Source organism: Amblyomma americanum, chromosome 1 (genome assembly GCF_052857255.1).
Source record: "Amblyomma americanum isolate KBUSLIRL-KWMA chromosome 1, ASM5285725v1, whole genome shotgun sequence".
NCBI classification, from domain to species: domain Eukaryota; kingdom Metazoa; phylum Arthropoda; class Arachnida; order Ixodida; family Ixodidae; genus Amblyomma; species Amblyomma americanum.
In genome coordinates, this window is record NC_135497.1 from 538,702,433 (window position 1) to 538,720,676 (window position 18,244).

The 18,244-nt window shown below is 46.2% G+C and overlaps 1 protein-coding gene across 2 annotated transcripts; it reads left to right on the forward strand.

Moving 5' to 3' along the window:
- Nucleotides 1-1,499: 1,499 nt before the first annotated feature.
- Nucleotides 1,500-12,588, forward strand: LOC144107789 (uncharacterized). Of its 2 annotated transcripts, none has more exons than XM_077640971.1 (5): nucleotides 1,500-1,966; nucleotides 2,729-2,822; nucleotides 3,355-3,430; nucleotides 7,824-7,953; nucleotides 12,445-12,588. In XM_077640971.1, the coding sequence occupies exons 1-5, from the start codon at nucleotides 1,951-1,953 to the stop codon at nucleotides 12,561-12,563; spliced, it is 435 nt and encodes a 144-aa protein (XP_077497097.1). In that variant the 5' UTR covers nucleotides 1,500-1,950; the 3' UTR covers nucleotides 12,564-12,588. The 2 variants fall into 2 exon arrangements, 1 of the variants encoding a protein (XP_077497097.1); XR_013309386.1 differs by having other exon boundaries at nucleotides 1,506-1,966; nucleotides 2,729-2,814.
- Nucleotides 12,589-18,244: the final 5,656 nt, after the last annotated feature.

The window sequence follows — 18,244 nt, forward strand, 5'->3', positions numbered from 1 at the left end:
CTTCACTAAACATTTCATGACGGTGACACGAAAATGTCGCTAAATATAGACAGCAGCGTATGCAGCCGAAGGTGAAATGCGGCGGCCGGCGAGTTTGAACCGATTTGATTCTCGGTCGAAATGAGAATAAAGTCTTGGGACTGACATCAACCGCGCGCTTTAAAGAGTTTCACCTGCTTTGACATAGTCTAGCGCCTGTGCACCCGCGCTGGGTCCTCTAAACTACTCTGGTCCCAGTGTGACTGTGTGCTATGACAATCTGAGCGAAAAGGAGGATGCCTGGAGGTTTTGATGTGCACCACGGCCATACAGTTGAGCGACATGATAACGTACGGGCGCGGCATGCCAGCCTGAATACGGGCCGCCAGCGTCAGAAAAATGCGACAGTAATGTTTGTTCAAGTCCATACTAAGCCGTCGGATGGAGTATCGTTGGCCAATATCGAGTCGTTGGTAGAAGCGATAACAGGAATACAAACAAATGTCTCCCCACGGCGCCTTTAATTGCTGCTGCTCAATCGCGGCTTTCCTGGCCTCAGCTGGCTCCGCTCCTGAAGGTGTCGCGGAAACCGAGCATATCTTTCTTTTACTATGAGACGAGGTTCACAGTAAAACGATGACGAGAGCAGCACCTCAGCGCTAGCCAGTTTCGAAGTGCACTCAGCTGCTGCATCGATGCGAAACCGGCTAGGCTTAGCGACGACTAGGGCAGCCAGGGGGTAGCGCGTAGTTCATTGCCCCGCGCGCCCGCGGGCGGCGTCGTTCCCGAAAGCTCGCCTCGCTCACTCCCGCTGGCTCACTGATTGGCTCAACAGCTTGCGACCTTCACTCGGAAGGCTGGAAAATCGAGAAGCGAGCGACTGGCGCTGCGACTGAGCGATACTTGATGCCCACGTTTGCACTACTGGTGAACAACCTTTAACGCACATATGCTTGGGTTATCGGCTGCGTTGCGGCAAATCTTAGTTAAGATCGTCCGCGACGCCATCGTCACCGTCCGTGACGCACAGGCTGAGAACTTCAATTCCAGTACGTGCCGAAACAACTCGTATTTATCGTAACGATACGAACTCGAAAACACGCCTGCTTCGATGCGCTAGTGGGCTCTTGCTTGTTAAACTACACGCGATCAGGATGCGGCGAGTGCTAGCCGCTGTTGCATATTAGCTAAAGTGAGACGCAAGTATCGACGTAGTTTCGGAACGCAGTTGATATCAAAGCACTCCGCTTGTACTGGGCACCGATAAGCTGTAAAGTTTCATGATCTCCGGTGAGCGTGCCAGTGTCGCTCGCGCAAATTAATGCATAGCAGCTACTCTCCATCGTGCCAATTGCGTTGAACTTATCCACGATATTCGCCAGCTTGAGATACGGCGCTTTTATTCGCTGTTTTTGTCGCAACTTAGTGATTTTATCTGCATAAAACGAAATTGCATTCTGTCAACACCGTCGTCTGCTCCGTCGTCTGCTAGGCATCCGGGTCACTTCAGGGGATCACAGGATCGCAGCTTCTACAAACCACATACCAGAAAAAGTAACTGAAAGCGCTTTAGTATTCTTAAATAATATAAAAATAATTTAAAATAAATGCAATGTCTTTGTTGTGAAGATAATATAAGTATTCATGGTTTAAAAAACTAATCTTTTTGTCGGTTGCAAATTTTCACCGACACGAAAGCGCAGCCGTCGGCGCCATTGCAGCGCAACCGATACGTTGTGTTTTGTATTATTTGCCTCTTTGAGGCATTGCTTGAATACTTGTACGGTGGACAAGTGTGAAAAACTCATTCAATAGGAAGGTGAGCAGGAGTGTGTTTTGGAAGCCAACGACCAGGATTTCGGCCTGTCAACATTGGCGAGTTTCAACGGGTAAGCCATGAAGAAAGAGTGCTGCGACGTCTTTTCATCTGTTAGGGGAACGAAGACTCCTGCGCCGTTTTACTAAGCCTGGATGAATCGCATGGCCGGTGAGTCCCGCTCTGCGTTTCTTTGCTAATGATCTGTATTCACACGCGCTATTTTTATGCGGCTATATAGGGATGTGAGTGGAGGCAGTCTGCCTGCGGTTGCCGCAGCTACAATGCGGCGCCAAAAAAGCAGGGCTTATATCCTTCATGACAAGTGTTGTTCTCATTGTCTGTATGTGCATTTATTACTCGCTTGCCGTGGTAAATAAAAATGGCACCAGATATCACAACAGAGTTACGCTTTCGCTTGCTAGCGCTTCGACACTCGGTGCAAAAGCATGGATTTGCACTGCGTAGAAGACGATGAGCGAGAAGTGCCGCGCGGCGGAGCGCTCGCGCTTGGCCAGCTGCGATCAGACACCGCACTATTTTGCTCAGGGTTAGTACTCATCGGATTAGTGCTTGTGCCTTAATATGCGTCATACTAAATTTTGATACAGTGATCGCATGCGAAAGGCTAGTTCATATTCATCGCCTTGTCATTTGTAAACTTGTCTGTGCTTCCCCAGTGGAACAGGATTTGAGGCAGTGTTATGTCAAAGTTAGATCAATCTTGCTTCTCCTGAGCTGTAAACTTTGATGCTTCCTCTCCTTCTGAGCACTGCGAGCTGTCGGAGATGCAACTGCACAATTATTTAGGATTTCTACCTTTTTGCTATATCCCTCGCTTTTGCGGCCCGCATTCAAGTCGTTCGCCATTGTCGATGGTTTTTTTGTTACTTATTTTCGCTTTGTTATTTATTCTTGGTTGCGTGCCATCAGCTGTGGTGCCGGCGATTCTCCGAGCTCGGAACTCTTCCCAGGCACGGGATCCTACCCACAGACCTCCCTTCGCCGCACTCACGAGTGTTATTTGGTATTTTTTGTTTCTCTTGCCTTTACTTGCATTGCCAGTCGACAAATTTGTGCAGCTTTTAATTGTATGCAGATTTGTTAAATGCGTTAGCAATTTTTCTATGATGCCAAGCTGTGCTGTGAGGTATCAAGCTTCCTGCTAGTGAAGGCATGCTTTTTTCAATTCTCTCTTCTCATTTAACCAAGGCAGACTGGTTGCAACTTTCAGTTTAATACCTAGACATTGGTGCAAGACACCATGATAGGAATTAATGAAAACCTGCACATCCTATATTCAAATTGGTGGGCGGTATTTCAGCCAGCTCATCTTTCAGTGTGGTTATAACAGTCATTGTGACTCTTCTCAAAGAATGTATATGGGTGCATTACATAAAATCTGTTCATTTGTTTTGTAATGGGCTAGCTCATTGGTTTTTATTTACTTACATTACGTCTAAGTTTAGTTTTTAAAGCAGTAGATGATTTCCTCTCTTGTCATTCATGACATGGCTACAGCCACTGACAGCTGTTGCTCTTGATGTATTTATTTGCAGTTGCCAGCGGCCAGCATCTATTGGGCCATGCGTGCTTCCTGCCTTCGGCTGTGTCATCCCTCCTGATCCGTTCATGGTAGTTATTCTTTTTCAGTGATGCATATCTTAGCTGCCTATTTAGAAAAATATTTTCAATATAGGCTTGCAGCTAGGTTTAGAAATGCATGAAACTCTACATGCACTTCACAGCAGTGCCTCAGCTTATAATTACCGGAACTGTAGACTTGTATAAAATATAGTCGCTGATGTAGCTCTTGACGCAGCTGCTGTTAACATAAACGTGCTTTGACATTGCACACCTGTTGCCTGGTATGCATATGTGTCCTCGAAAAGGACCTATATGTTCATTTATCCCTTTAAAAACATTGTGCTCTACAATGATGGTTTACCAGTATTTCTCATACAGAGACCAAATTGTCAGTCAGTAATGTAACATTGCACGATGACACCAATCCTTGTATGATATAGCATCCTTGCAATGCACTGGGCAAGCTGCTGTCAGCACAGATTTATTGCTGGTTTATTGCCATAGCATATGGTTATATTGCACAGTTTGTACCTCTACCTTCTTAAAGCTTTATACTTTAAAAATTTAAAATTAGTTGAAGGAAAATTCAAGGAAATGTAACAGTAACTGTCTCACATTTTGGTGGACACTTGAACCGTGATATACGGGAGGGATATAGAAGGGAAGTAATGAAGAGCTGATGACCATGTTAGATGCCCCTCTTTAGTTAAACATACCTCGCAATTAACACATTTGGTGCAAAACAAACATGGGACTTGCACGTTCACAAGCACCCTCATGTCAGTAAAACAAAGTGCCAATGTTGCCGTACTTTACAGCTTTGCTCCTAAAAGCGCAGCTGACTGCTGCTCAAAGTTGAGAGCAAAATTATGTCTAATTTTTCTCATGTGCAGTCTGCGGTGCTGGTGCCATTTGCAATGGTGACTGACATTGAGTTGCATGATGCTCTGTCTGTTCCTGGAGTTAGTGATTTTGTCTGTCATGTGAATGTGCTGTTAAAATTAGTGCAAAACAGTGGTTCTCTAGTTCATTTTAGGTAACTGTGTCCTGTGCCACATGCTACCACCCATTTTCCTCAAATTTCCTAATCTCATTTAGCCATCTGATTGCCACCCATTCATGCATTCACCTACTCTTGGAATCCTCCCAGTGTTTTAGTGTGGTATTGCTTATATCTTCTCTGCATTACACATGCATTGCACTTCCTCTTTTTTGATTTAGTCAAGAGATCTCTGTTCCTGTTTCTTGCATAAGCATGAGAGGTGACTCAAGTGCACCATCTAGGCTTGTGATGCAATGTGTAGGGCGCTTCGTTTTTGGGTGAAACCTGGTTTCTCCCTACTGTTGCATCAAAAAAGATTCTTAAAGATCAGGTTCAACCCAATTTCTGTGCAAATTTGGCTGTAAGAAAGTGTGGTTTGAAGGTGCACAAAGGCAAAGAACTGCTGGAGTGTAGTTTAAGGGAGGAAACAGCGCAATGAAACACGGACACACGAAGAACGGAAACATACGAGCGCTGACTCACAACTGAAATTTATTTTGAAGAAAAGATGCTTAAATAGGAGACATGCGAGGGTGCTTAACAGGGCTGCTGCAGCGATAACCGCCAATCAGTGTGGTCGCGTCACAAAATTTCAAAAACAGCAACGAAAGAAGTAAGTGATAAAAAACGGTGTAAAGGGCCGCAAAAAGGTGGTCAGGTGACAGTAACAATAACAAGACCAATGGGGGGGAGCATTAAAACCATGAGGGACACAGATGTGAAAATACAGGTGAAGCATAAAAATGAAAGACGTACAAGCTTTAAAAGCGTGCCCAAAAAGGGGGGGGGGGGAGATAAAAGCGTTAAAATCTTAAGAAGCAGCGAAGGATAAAACAAGATAAAGGCACTACCAACAAGGGATCACAGAATCATTAGGCTATAGGTTGCACAAGAAAACTTAAGTGTTCATCAGGCCACCCAGAAAATTTAGCTCTTTTTCCGACAAGGAGAGGGATGCAGTGCTCACGCATTGTTCACCAGCTTGATGAATTTGGAGGGCTTCTAGGATTTCCCTCGTCAACCTTTCTCGTCCTCGGCCGATAGTGGTGCAGCGATTAAAGTCAGGGGTGCAGATTCTTTCAGTGTCGTCTTCTGTGATTTTGCACTTCTTACAGTGCTTAGCCAGGTGCCCAGAAATTGCTATACTATTTACGTTGTTTTGATGTACTTGTAGGCGGATAGTGATGCACCTTCCCGTTTGACCGATGTACCTCTTCCCGCATGACACTGGGATGGAGTAAATTATTTCTAAATCACAGGGGACATGTTGATCAGAGTGTGCCACCCTACACCCTCGGGTTTCCGGCGGGTTATTCACTTTGGAACAGAGGGCGGAAAGCTTGTTGGGAGCTGTGAAGACGGCATCCACGCCGGCGCGCTGTGCGACTTTCTTTAGACGATGGCCGATGGTGTGGAGGTAGGGCATTGCCACAAAATTTCTGCGTTTATCGTTTGAAGCAGCAGGTCCGAGGTGTGGCCGGGGCTTCTTGATCATGGAGCCGGCTACTGATACAAGCAGATGCAAAGGGTAGCCTGCTGACAGCAGGCTACCCTTTGCATCTGCTTGTATCAGTAGACAGCAGGCTACCCTTTGCATCTGCTTGTATCAGTAGCCGGCTCCATGATCAAGAAGCCCCGGCCACACCTCGGACCTGCTGCTTCAAACGATAAACGCAGAAATTTTGTGGCAATGCCCTACCTCCACACCATCGGCCATCGTCTAAAGAAAGTCGCACAGCGCGCCGGCGTGGATGTCGTCTTCACAGCTCCCAACAAGCTTTCCGCCCTCTGTTCCAAAGTGAATAACCCGCCGGACACCCGAGGGTGTAGGGTGGCACACTCTGATCAACATGTCCCCTGTGATTTAGAAATAATTTACTCCATCCCAGTGTCATGCGGGAAGAGGTACATCGGTCAAACGGGAAGGTGCATCAATATCCGCCTACAAGAACATCAAAACAACGTAAATAGTATAGCAATTTCTGGGCACCTGGCTAAGCACTGTAAGAAGTGCAAAATCACAGAAGACGACACTGAAAGAATCTGCACCCCTGACTTTAATCGCTGCACCACTATCGGCCGAGGACGAGATAGGTTGACGAGGGAAATCCTAGAAGCCCTCCAAATTCATCAAGCTGGTGAACAATGCGTGAGCACTGCATCCCTCTCCTTGTCGGAAAAAGAGCTAAATTTTCTGGGTTGCCTGATGAACACTTAAGTTTTCTTGTGCAACCTATAGCCTAATGATTCTGTGATCCCTTGTTGGTAGTGCCTTTATCTTGTTTTATTCTTCGCTGCGTCTTAAGATTTTAACGCTTTTATCTCCCCCCCCCCCCTCTTTTTGGGCATGCTTTTAAAGCTTGTACGTCTTTCATTTTTATGTTTCACCTGTATTTTCACATCTGTGTCCCTCATGGTTTTAATGCTCCCCCCCCCCATTGGTCTTGTTATTGTTACTGTCACCTGACCACCTTTTTGCGGCCCTTTACACCGTTTTTTATCACTTACTTTCGTTGCTGTTTTTGAAATTTTGTGACGCGACCACACTGATTGGCGGTTATCGCTGCAGCAGCCCTGTTAAGCACCCTCGCATGTCTCCTATTTAAGCATCTTTTCATCAAAATAAATTTCAGTTGTGATTCAGCGCTCGTGTGTGTCCGTTCTTCGTGTGTCCGTGTTTCATTGCGCTGTTTCCTCCCTAAATGTATTACCAACTAGCCCGGAACCTTGCTCTTCTGGAGTGTTGTGGATGTCACATAATTCTTCTGACAGATTTTTTAAACAATTCTGGTTATTTTATTTCTCTTTTATTGTTTATTGTTTGTCGGTTGCTTATAATTTTTGGATAAACTGAAAACTACATGTACTGACTGGTATTTCATTCCAATAATTATACCCATTATTATGAAGCTGTGTTGGAAGGTAGGTGTGCATTTAGTATGCGTGCTTTGAATTTCAGTGATTGTTTCTGCAATGCAAAATGGAGGACAGGTCTCTGCTGTGCGAGTTTTTTGCAATGGAATGAAAGTAGCTGGAGCAGCATTTGCTACTGTGTCACCAAGCCAAAAGTTCTCCCACAGACCACTGAGCTTCTGAATACCTATGGCTTAAAGCTCGAAGCTCTGGTTGGCCTTCCCGAGGTTTTCTGCATTAACGAGTGCAAGCCCAAGGGCTCAGAGCTAACAAAGCATTTGAAACCACAGAGCTATACACAGTAGTGCTGGGACCGTGCAGCAAGTCAATGTGAATTAGGTCGCGATAAACGTGGTTTACTGTAGAAAGCTTGTGTGAAAAAATAGTTGCGCTCACAGAAACCGCTGTTTCTTTCTTAGTTGGTCATTGAAACAAAGCAATGCATGTAAAATTTTATATCTCACTGATCCCTCAATTTTTTTCCAGCTAAAGACCAAGAGTCACATGGAAGTTGTGCAAGCCACCAAGTTGCGTGTGATTTTTGCCAGGGACCTGGAGCAGGCTGGGAAATTAGTGGATGGTCAGTGGTATTCACTCAGTAAGGCAAGCTTTTTCTGTAAGTACAGTTTTTGGCATGGCATTGCTTAGGAACGCATCCACTAATCTGACTACTCTATGCCCGCCCATGCTTCAAGAATAATGAAGTTCATGAAAAAAATTGATTTCCGAAAAAAAATTTCCGCTTCTGTTATGTTTTTTCAGAAAAGTATTTGCCATTTAAAGGGCTGTGAGAACCTTAAAAATTATTATGTGCTTGTTTTGGCTTTTTTTTCAAATTTATTCCACATCTATCTTGGCCTGACCTTGTAGCTTGTCTGCATGAAATTGGCTGCTACCTACAGTTTGCTTTTTTGTTGCTCCTTTATTGCCTGTCACAATCTTTACTTTGTGTGGCAGTGTCATGCAGTTTGGGAAGTAATCTGACCTTATTTCTGCATTGGCCTGTAGTGCAAGCTTTTGCATGTGGGGCATGTTTATGGTGTCCTTTCGTTTGCTGTAACTGCAGTTTGGCCATGAGGGTTAGAGGCTTAGTCCTTTTTTATTTTGATGCAGTGTCATATACTTCATGCATAAATTAATGAAGTAAGCACTATTTTTTGTAATAAATGAACATTCATTATAGCTGTGGCCATTATAAGTGCACTTGACTCTAAAATGGCTTTCTTTCGGCCTTCAGTATTACATCTTAAAACCAGCCGGAAGACACAAAACGGGAGAAGAGATGAGCACAAGATGAGGCTGGTCTAACAACTGAAATTTTATTGAAGGAAAGCGGCAAAAGAAGACCTGCAAAGAGATTCAAGCATGCAAGACCCCAAAGCAGTGAGAGGGCAAAAAATAACCGAAAGGCACTGATGTACTAGTAAACCATCTAAAGAACTAATTCCTTACAGTGAAGGTTCACCGACGGTTTAGCCAGGCACTTGTTTTTAGCCTTACTGATGTAGTAAGCCTCAACTATGTCAGGACAGATTTATCACTTCCCAAAACCACTGATGTGCCGCAGAAATCAGGCGTGCAAAGAGAAAGGTCGTCCTCCGATTGCATTCACGAGTTTGAACGTGCAGTGTCAGGTGAAAATTCGCCTTCCTCTCTATACAGTGAAAGTGTTCTCAGCCAGGCGCACATTCAGATATCTGCTTGTCTGCCCATAGTAGTTTCAGCTACGAGGCAGTGGAATGCAAAAAAACCTTTACTTTTGCAAGTGGTGAACATTTTTTATCTGCCACTGTGCATAGCGGACGATTACCCGTAGTTGTATCAAGCGTAGTTTGAACGAAGAAGCAAAGGGCTCCTACCTTACTTTTAGCGGTCAAGACAACAACAACATCATACTTTGGTGCAACTTTCTTGAAATGGTGCGAAATAGCGTGGATGTAAGGTATAGAGCCCGTCTTTTTGTGCTGCTCAACTACGTCAGCATCATGTGAACGGTGTTCCGTTCCCTCAAGAGAGTAAAAGCACACTCTGACAGGTGCGCAAGATGGGCAAGTGGGAACACAGGTGCCATTGGCTTGGAAACCTGCTCCGAGAATGCATTGTAAGCACTGTGATGGCATGATTTCATAAAGCGGTCGTGATGCATGTGATTGCCAACCTGTCCTTCACCAGCCTCGAGTGGTTCAACTCGTAGCTAAGAGGCTTCCTGATCTTGGGCTTTGGCGCCAACATATGTGGTCGTCCGCAAAGCGCAGGTCTAAGTCAAGAAGCTACAAACGGTTATGCTTAGTGAAATTCAGACGTAAAAGATAGGCTTTGACCACATGCCTAAAGATTTCTAAAACGTCTTGTGCCAACTTATCTGAGCCCTCCTTGTGCAAAACAATTAGGTAGCTATCAACATAATGAAATGCTACTATGCCGATGCCTTCCAAACAGGGCTTTGATGCGGTATCGACTCTGGACAGAAGATTGTCGCGGAGGAACAGTGCAACCTGGGACCCTCTGCATATGCCTGATTTCTGATGTAAATACCGCCTTGCCAACTCACTAAAGTGGAGTTCTGTGGAGTTCTAGTTTCTTGTGGACAGCAACCTGGGCAGGTGCTCTGCAGTGAGCATCGACATGAGGGCCTGCACTATTCATTGTCACATGATAGACCTCTGAGGCATGTGCAAACTGCATCAGGGTGAACAATGAACATGCTTTTACAGATGATTGCGTGATTTCGGTTGCTGGCTTCTTGGGGCTGTTGTCCTTTTACTGCAAATCCGGTTTTGTCAGTTGGCAGGGCAGTATTTACACGCAGGTCGTACCTTTGCTCAGCAACATTTTTTTGTCTAAAGTCGATAAGGCATTGGAGGCCTGTTTGGAAGACCTTGGCATAGTAGCATTTCGTTATGTTCATGACTGTAATTTTTCTGGACATAGAAGGCTCAGATAAGTTTGCACAAGATGTTTTAGGAGTCCTTACGGCATGCGGTCAAGGCCTGTCTTTTACATCAGAATTGTCTAAGCAGAACCGTTGGCAGTTTCTTGATGCAGACTAGCGCTTTGTGGACGAATATGTTTGTCGGGGCTACAGCTAAAGATCGGGGAAGGCTCTTTTTAGCTACGAGTCGGACCACTCGTTGGGGAAGGATGGTGAAGAGGTGTATTTGTCGCTGGTTAAGGTCAGTAAAGATGGAAACACTTGATGGGTGTGCAATCGTGTGCATGACATCAGCTTTAGATAAGTCATGCCATCACTGCTGAGGACGCATTCTTGTAGCAGGTTTCCAAGCAGCTGGGTTCCCACTTGCCCATCTCAACAACCTGTCATAGTATGTTTTCGAGGGTAAGGAGCAGATACTCCGATGATGCTGATACACCTTACCTCCACAGTATTTCACAGTCTCAAGAAAGTCGCGGGAAAGCGTAATGCTGCTGTTGTCTTAACAGTGAAGTGCAAGACAGGAGGCCTTTGCGCCGCCATTAAAAAGGCTTGATAAAACTGGGTACTTGTCCACAATGGACAGTGTCACAAAAAAAGGTTCACCACTTGCAAAGAAATGGAGTATATTGCATTCCACCGCCTTATGGCTGCAACTAATATGGGCAGACGGGCAGATATCTGAATTTGCACCTGACAGCACTTTCACTCTATAAGGGAAAGGCAAATTCTAATCTGGCACTGCACGCTAAATCTTGTCAATGCAAATCTGAGGATGACCTGTCTCTTTGCATGCCTAATTTCCACGACACATCAGTGGTTTATGGAAGGGATAAATCTGTCGGTAGATAGTTGAGGCTTACTACATCGGTAAGGCTAAGGACACGTGTGGCTAAGCCATCGGAAAACCTTCACTGCAAGGAATTTGCTTTTTTAGATGATTCATTAGTATGCCAGTGACCTTTGATTGCACTTCGCCCTTTCACTGCTTTGGGTTATTGTGTGCTTGTATCTCTTCGCGGGTCTTCTTTTGCGGCTTTCCTTCAATGATGCCGCCGCAGTGGCTCAGTGGTTATGGCGCTCGGCTGCTGTCCCAAAAGACGCAGGTTCGATCCTGGCCGCACCAGTCAAATTTCAATGGAGGCGAAGTTTTAGAGGCCCGTGTACTGTGCGTTGTCAGTGCACACTAAAGAACCCCAGGTGGTCGAAATTTCTGGAGCCATCCTCTACGGCGTCCCTCATAGCCCGAGTCGCTTTGGGACGTTAAACCCTCACAAATCAAATAATCAAAATCTTCAATTAAATTTTTGTTAGTCCCGCCTCTTGAGCTCATGTCTTCTTGTGTGTTCTGGCTGGTTTTAAGGTGAGTCAGTACCAACTCGGCCAGTCATAAGCCTTGTTCAGCATTACAACATTTTGAATAAAGTGAGTTTACTAGGCTATGTTGCCGGGGATCGTGTCCGCAGCAGTTGTGGGCAATTCAGAAGAGATAGCGTCATATGATTGGTTGTGTAATTGGCAGAGGATGATGTGAGGATGCTGCTCGAAAAGAAAATTTTATGATTGGATAGTTATTTGCAGCCAAAAATGTCCAAAAAGTGGCTGGGCCAGAGAAAAAGTGCCGCAAAATTTGAAAACGCTGAAAGTAGGAGCTACAGCGTAGTGCCAAGTTTGAAAAACTGGAAGTATGGACAAAGCCAAAGCTTGGCGCCATGTTTGAAAACTCGAAATGAGCAATCACGTGACCAGTGATAAGTTTCCTATACTTAACTAGGAGATAGAAAAAAGAATGATAAATTAGAGGCAATTAGGTAATTATTGAGAAGCGTGACCAGTGATAAGTTTCCTATACTTAACTAGGAGATAGAAAAAAGAATGATAAATTAGAGGCAATTAGGTAATTATTGAGAAGCGAAAGGCAATGAATGCGTGATTAGACTGGGCAAGTATTCAGTGAGTGGGCAGGAACGATCCATGGAGGAAAATTTGAAAACTCGAAATCGTTGCTGGGATGAAGTGAGGGTAAAATAAGAGTTAATTGATAACCAATCAAGTCAACGAGAAAACAACCATGGCGCCAAATTTGAAAGGCGACCAGTGTCGAGGAGGCGTCAACGCTTTCACATTTTTTTTGCGCAGGTAGCAGCGGTGATCTCCATTTTTTGTTTTTTTCAGCCAAGACAAAAACCATTTCTCTTGGCTCATGGGCGATGTATCTAGGAACCTGCGGCCAGGACAACGCTGGACAGCATGCATCAGCAAGCTCGAAAAAAAAAGCACGAAACAGTAAATAAATATTGATCATTTTCATTTCAATTCTAGTGGTTTTGTGCACGAATTACTCTGGAATGCACAAAGCTTGTGTTGACAGGCGACCATTAACAAGCTGTGCATTTTTGTGCATAGCGTACTCCAGAACACAAATCCTGTGTTAATCGACAGGTGACAGTAACGACTGTTACACAGTGTACGAGCACTACAAAAGACACACTACAGAAGACAAGGCAAACTACAAAAGACAAGACAGACTACAGAAGACAAGACAGACTCCAGAAGACAAGACAGACTACAGAAGTCAAGACAGACTACAAAAGACAGACTATAAAAGACAAGACAGACTACAGAAGACAGGACTACAAAAGACAAGACAGACTACAGAAGACAAGACAGACTACACAAGACATGCCCAAAATACGACAAGACTACAGACTACAGAAATTTTTTGTCTTAGAATCCTGTAGTGCGTTTTGACTGGGGGTGCTCTATCGCAGTGAGATTGCGATGTACGAACGTGGCGACCCTGGTTTGTGACTGGGTAGAAGGTTCGTATGCGGTGTAGTTTCGGAGCTTGACTGACGTCAGGGTTTCCTGAAGCGCAATGACCGCGGGGGCGTCGCGGCTAGAGAGGGTTTGTAAGTAAAGCTGCAGGTTATCTCGCTTTGAGCGAAAGCCCCTGCAGTTCCACTGCCACACCTTAATGCGTTGGGGTGTCGCAGCCATGTTGGGCAATGACGAAGAGAGCGGAAGATGCAGGGGGTGGCGTATGACCTCTGGGGAGAGGCTCGTGAATCTTAGTTTGGAGTTGCGCAACATTGGCCTCCAGATTGCTCTGGTGGGTCTCGAGCGCCGCCACGCGGTCAGAAATGTTCTTCATCAACGTTTGAGTTTCAGAGCGGAACGTGTTTAGCGTCGCAATCATGCGCTTCTCAAAATCTTGCTTGAAAGACGTCACCTGGTGTACAAGGTTGTCAGTGACTCGTTGGGAGGGAGAATTGGCGTCATCGGCGGACTTTCGTTTAGCGGGGAGCCCCCGTGCCGGTGACGTGGCGCGCGAGGAGGAGGCGGAGAGAGAAGAGACGGAGGAGGAAGTGGGCACGTTTGGATGTGTCGGGGTTTGCACCAATGGGGGCAATGTCGGTGGGAAGTGTTCACGCCTTAAAAGGCTTTGCAGTTGCTCTTTTAGAGCACCAATTTCGCGACTCTGGGAGCACAATTGTGCTTTTAGCTCCGCGTTTTCCTTCTCGAGCGGGGAAGAATGCGGCCCCCAGCTCACCTGTTTCGAAGAGTCCTGGACCCTTTGGCCTGGAAGTGGTGGGAAGGACACGGAACGGCTGCGACTGCGACCAGTTCTTCGGTGGGAGGTGGAGCGTTGGCGGCTTCGCGACGCCCTGGGACTCTTGGGTTGCGAAGACGGTGGTGGACTCGCCGGGGGCATTGTCCGTAGAGGGGAGACCGGCGTGGTGTTGCCGGAGCGTTCGAAGCATATTTTGCACTTGAGCGTCCCTGTGAAGTGCGTTCCATTACACATTTGGGAGTGCAATCCGGCGTTTCTATGATGGGATGAGACGCACCGCAGCGAGGACAAAGGTTGGTGCGCTCTTTCGGACACACATCAGCACGATGGCCTGGCTTGCGGCAGTTGAAGCATGCTTCAACTTTCGGCTTGAAGGGATGACACGTGTAGAGGGTGCCGTAGAAGACGAGCTGTCTTTGAACTTCCGTGGTGTCAATAAAGGTGGCCAAGATGGACTTGGTGCGGCCTAGTTGGCGGGCGTCGGCGATCGTGAAGTGGCGGCTGCGGTTCAGCGCCACGAGGTCGGAGCAAATATCTTCCCGAGTCTGGTTATATACCGCGTTGTAGAGTATCCCTTTGACGGCGTTGTCGGGGGCCGCGACGTATGTCTTCATCGGATACTGTTGATCGTGGAGCCTGAGTTCTTGAAGTTGGACATATCGTTTCATTCGGGCTTCCGAAGGCGTACTCACGGTGAACGAGTTATTGTAAGGGTTGATTCGGAGCTTGTCCTGGCTCCGCGCTTGCGCGTAGTCGATCTCTGCGCCATTGCAGAGAAGCTGGAGAAGAGCTCCGCCGTTCACGAGCCGCAGGTCGAGACTACCGCCCGGGCGGAACACAATCTTGAGGTCTGAAGCTGGTAGACGAGGAAATGGAGCCTGTTTCTTGATTTTCGGTGGCGTTGACTTGCCTTGCGGCGGTTGAGCGGGCTTGCCTGGACCTGTCCGGTAACTGGACGCTGCTGACGCATCATTTGACGACGACGGCTTCGTGGTGGGGCAGAGCTTGTTGTGGGCCCGGACTGCGCGTGACCACCGTGGATCATTTTCGAATTCTGGGGAAATCACTTCGCCATCGACGTGGTACCCCAACTGTGACGATGTAGACCCGGAGACGAACAAGGCTATGAGCAGCCGGCGGCGTTAGGCCTAACCGGTGACGGCGTTCCACGCCTGGCGCGACAGGAAAATCTTCCAAAATCTGTTGCAATGGGCAAAAAGGGCCGAAAAAATGGTGCGTAGAGGTGCACAACACATTCACTGACTGTGTACAATGGAAAGCAGATCACTTCAGGTCGATATTCCGCCACCACGAGCAAACGTTGACGGAGCCCATGTGATGCACGTCCTCATCATCTCGCTGCCCGTCCGCATCTTCCCCTAGCGCGAGCGCTCCGTGCCGCGCCACTGCCAACTTTGCCGTCTTCGAGTCCGTGACAATATCAGCTGACTGGGAGACGCAGTTCACCCATATGAGTGATACGAGAGCTGCATATTGGCTCAAATGAGTGATACGAAAGACACATCGGCCCATTCGGGTGATACGAGATTCATTTTTCGGCTCAAACAATTGATACGATAGACACGTATCAGCACATAGAGACATACGAAGGACACATATCAGTCCTTATGAGGGATACGAAGGACACATATGCCCATACGAAGCATATGAAGGACAAATATCAGCCCATACGAGGGATATGAAGGACACATTTAAGCCCATACGAAACACATATTGGACACATATCAACTCGTATGACCACATACTAGACAGATATCATCTCGTATGACCACTAACTAGACACATGTAAATTCATACGAGACAGATATGCCTCCATATGACATTTTTCGATAGGGTATGATTGTTCTATTCCAAGTGCTTCTTACCGCATGTGGCTGGTTTCGAATTACCCTTTCCCTCTAACGTGCAACTGGAAACCCTCCAAGTGCGGTAACAAGCACTTGGAAACGAACAGTCATGATGCGTACGCAACAGTTGTAAGATTGCCTTACGTTGATGTCATTTCTATATTGGACAAACCGGTTGATGCCTGAACGATCGTTTACGAGAGCAAGCATGTTCTTTAGTGAAGGCGAAGGATCAAATCGACAGTACTGTGCCGCAGTTGTCAGCGCTCTTGCCCACCATTCAGCTAGACTCACGTGGTTTGCATGCTCTGGCGCTATTTTCTTCAAATCAAATAAAGGAAGGTGGAAGGGGAAACTTAAAAAAGCAAGCTTGTAGAGCTTTTTGCCATTTTAAGTTCAAAACCGGAGGAGTGGGTAACCTCTCCTTCAGTTTCCACACTCCAAAAAGAATTGCGTTTCCTTGTTACGTGAACTTTTGATTTTTTTTCATTATCCGTTTCTTGTACTACTCGTGTCATTTCTGCTGAGCTCTTGCACTTCTTCACTTAAACATGTGGCCGACCGTCTTTGAAGGTTTGCCGAAGATCATGTGTTGTTTTGGATTCTTATGCCCTCAGCCTGTCTTACTATTGCTTTAAGATACCACGTGCGATCTTCTATGAAAGGTGCTGTGTTTTTCAATACATTTTGAGTTGCATGTAGCGCCCTGTGTTGCGGCCCGCCTTAGTCCAGTGTCTGCTGCGGTTGTAGTAGTTATGTCTCATCAACTCTCCTACTTTTTAAGCTCTGCATATCAAAACGTAGTAGAAGGCAGCAAAGGCGGACGACACTGGGAAGTTTTTGGGGATAACGCGGGGCAGCAGACAAGATAACGTTAACTAGAAGTCAGAAGCAGTGCTCTTGTAATGGGCGGTACTTAGTGAGATTGATGATGAAAATATCGAAAAGAAGCCGCTGCAGTGGCTGAGTGGCTATGGCGTTCGGCTGCTGGCCAGAAAGACGCGGGTTCGATCCAGGCCACGTTGGTCGAATTTCGATGGAGGCGAATTTCCAGAAACCCGTGTACTGCGCGATGTAAGTGCATGTTAAAGAAACCCTAGGTGGTCGAAATTCCCGAAGCCCTTGACTACGGCGTCTCTCATAGCCCTAGTCGCTTTGGGACGTTAAACCCCCATAAACTAAACTAAAGTAAAATATCGAGAAAAGTTTAAAAAAATGAGTGCCAGGCATTGTGTTGTCGTCACTGCATCCAGAAGGAAATCCTTCCGGAAAACCTGACATTTCTTTCGGACTACTCAGACTTCTTTTAAGTGCACACAAAGACGACACAAAAAGACAAGGTAGACAGGACGCAGCGCAACTTTCAACTGTTTTATTCTAGAAAAAGTACATGACATGTATACCAAAAAGAATGGAAAGTTATCAGAGCCACGTGCCGGCCAGAACCCGGGAAAAGCACACAGAAGGCACCGGTGACTCACGTGCTATCGCTTTGATGTGCCTTGAGTCATCTCTAAGAAAGTCCTGTGGTCACATGGCGCAGAAAAGCTTTCATAATCAGGTCGCGAAGGTAAAACAGGCAGGCTTTCCCCAGATAGTAGTGAGTTCAGTTGCTGAAGCTCTTCTCAAGAAGATTAAACAAGAAAGGAGTAGGAACCAGACAATGGTTGCAGTTGCAAAAAAGAAAGAGAAACCTGTGGTCATCCCATATTAGCCTAAAGTGGCTCATAACCTCAAGCGCGTGGCTAACAAGTTTAAGGTACCCGTGGTTTTCTCGGCCCCAAGGAAACTTTCTTCACTGTGTCGTCTAGTTTCGCAAGATGGTAGCCGCAACTCAGATTGCAAAATCAAACATGTTAATAAGTTTGTGAAGTGCGAAAAAGGGTTAGTGTACAGAATTCCGCTGAAGTGTGGGAAGGTGTACATTGGGCAGTCGGGCCGATGTGTTAATGAGCGGCTAAGGGAACACAGTTTGTCTTTGAAGAACGGTACCGGTTCGCACCTGCCGGCGCACATCAATGAGTGTGGAAAAGATAACGACATAAAACAGAAAGCAAAAAAACTGTGTGATGCAACGCTCCAAGGCACCAGCATCTTGTGCAGGAGTACTGACACGCTTACGCGAGAATTGGCTGAAGCCTACCATATAAGAAAAAGCGGTAGTTCATGTGTCAGTGCACCATCTGTGACAATATATGATAAACATTTTGCTTTTTTCAGATAAATTACATATGAGGTGAGTCACCGGTGCCTTCTGTGTACTTTTCCCGGGTTCTGGCCGGCACGTGGCTCTGATAACTATCCATTCTTTTTGGTATAAATGTCATGTACTTTTTCTGGAATAAAACAGTTGAAAGTTGCGCTCCGTCCTGTCTACCTTGTCTTTTTGTGTCGTCTTTCTGTGCGCTTAAAAGAAGTCTATGTATGAACCAACTAGCCCCACAACGTATATTACTGGATTACCTTTCGGACTACTTTTCCTTGCCGTCATCCTCGCCCCGGTCTTGTCTTCGGGTTACAAAACACAGCGCCT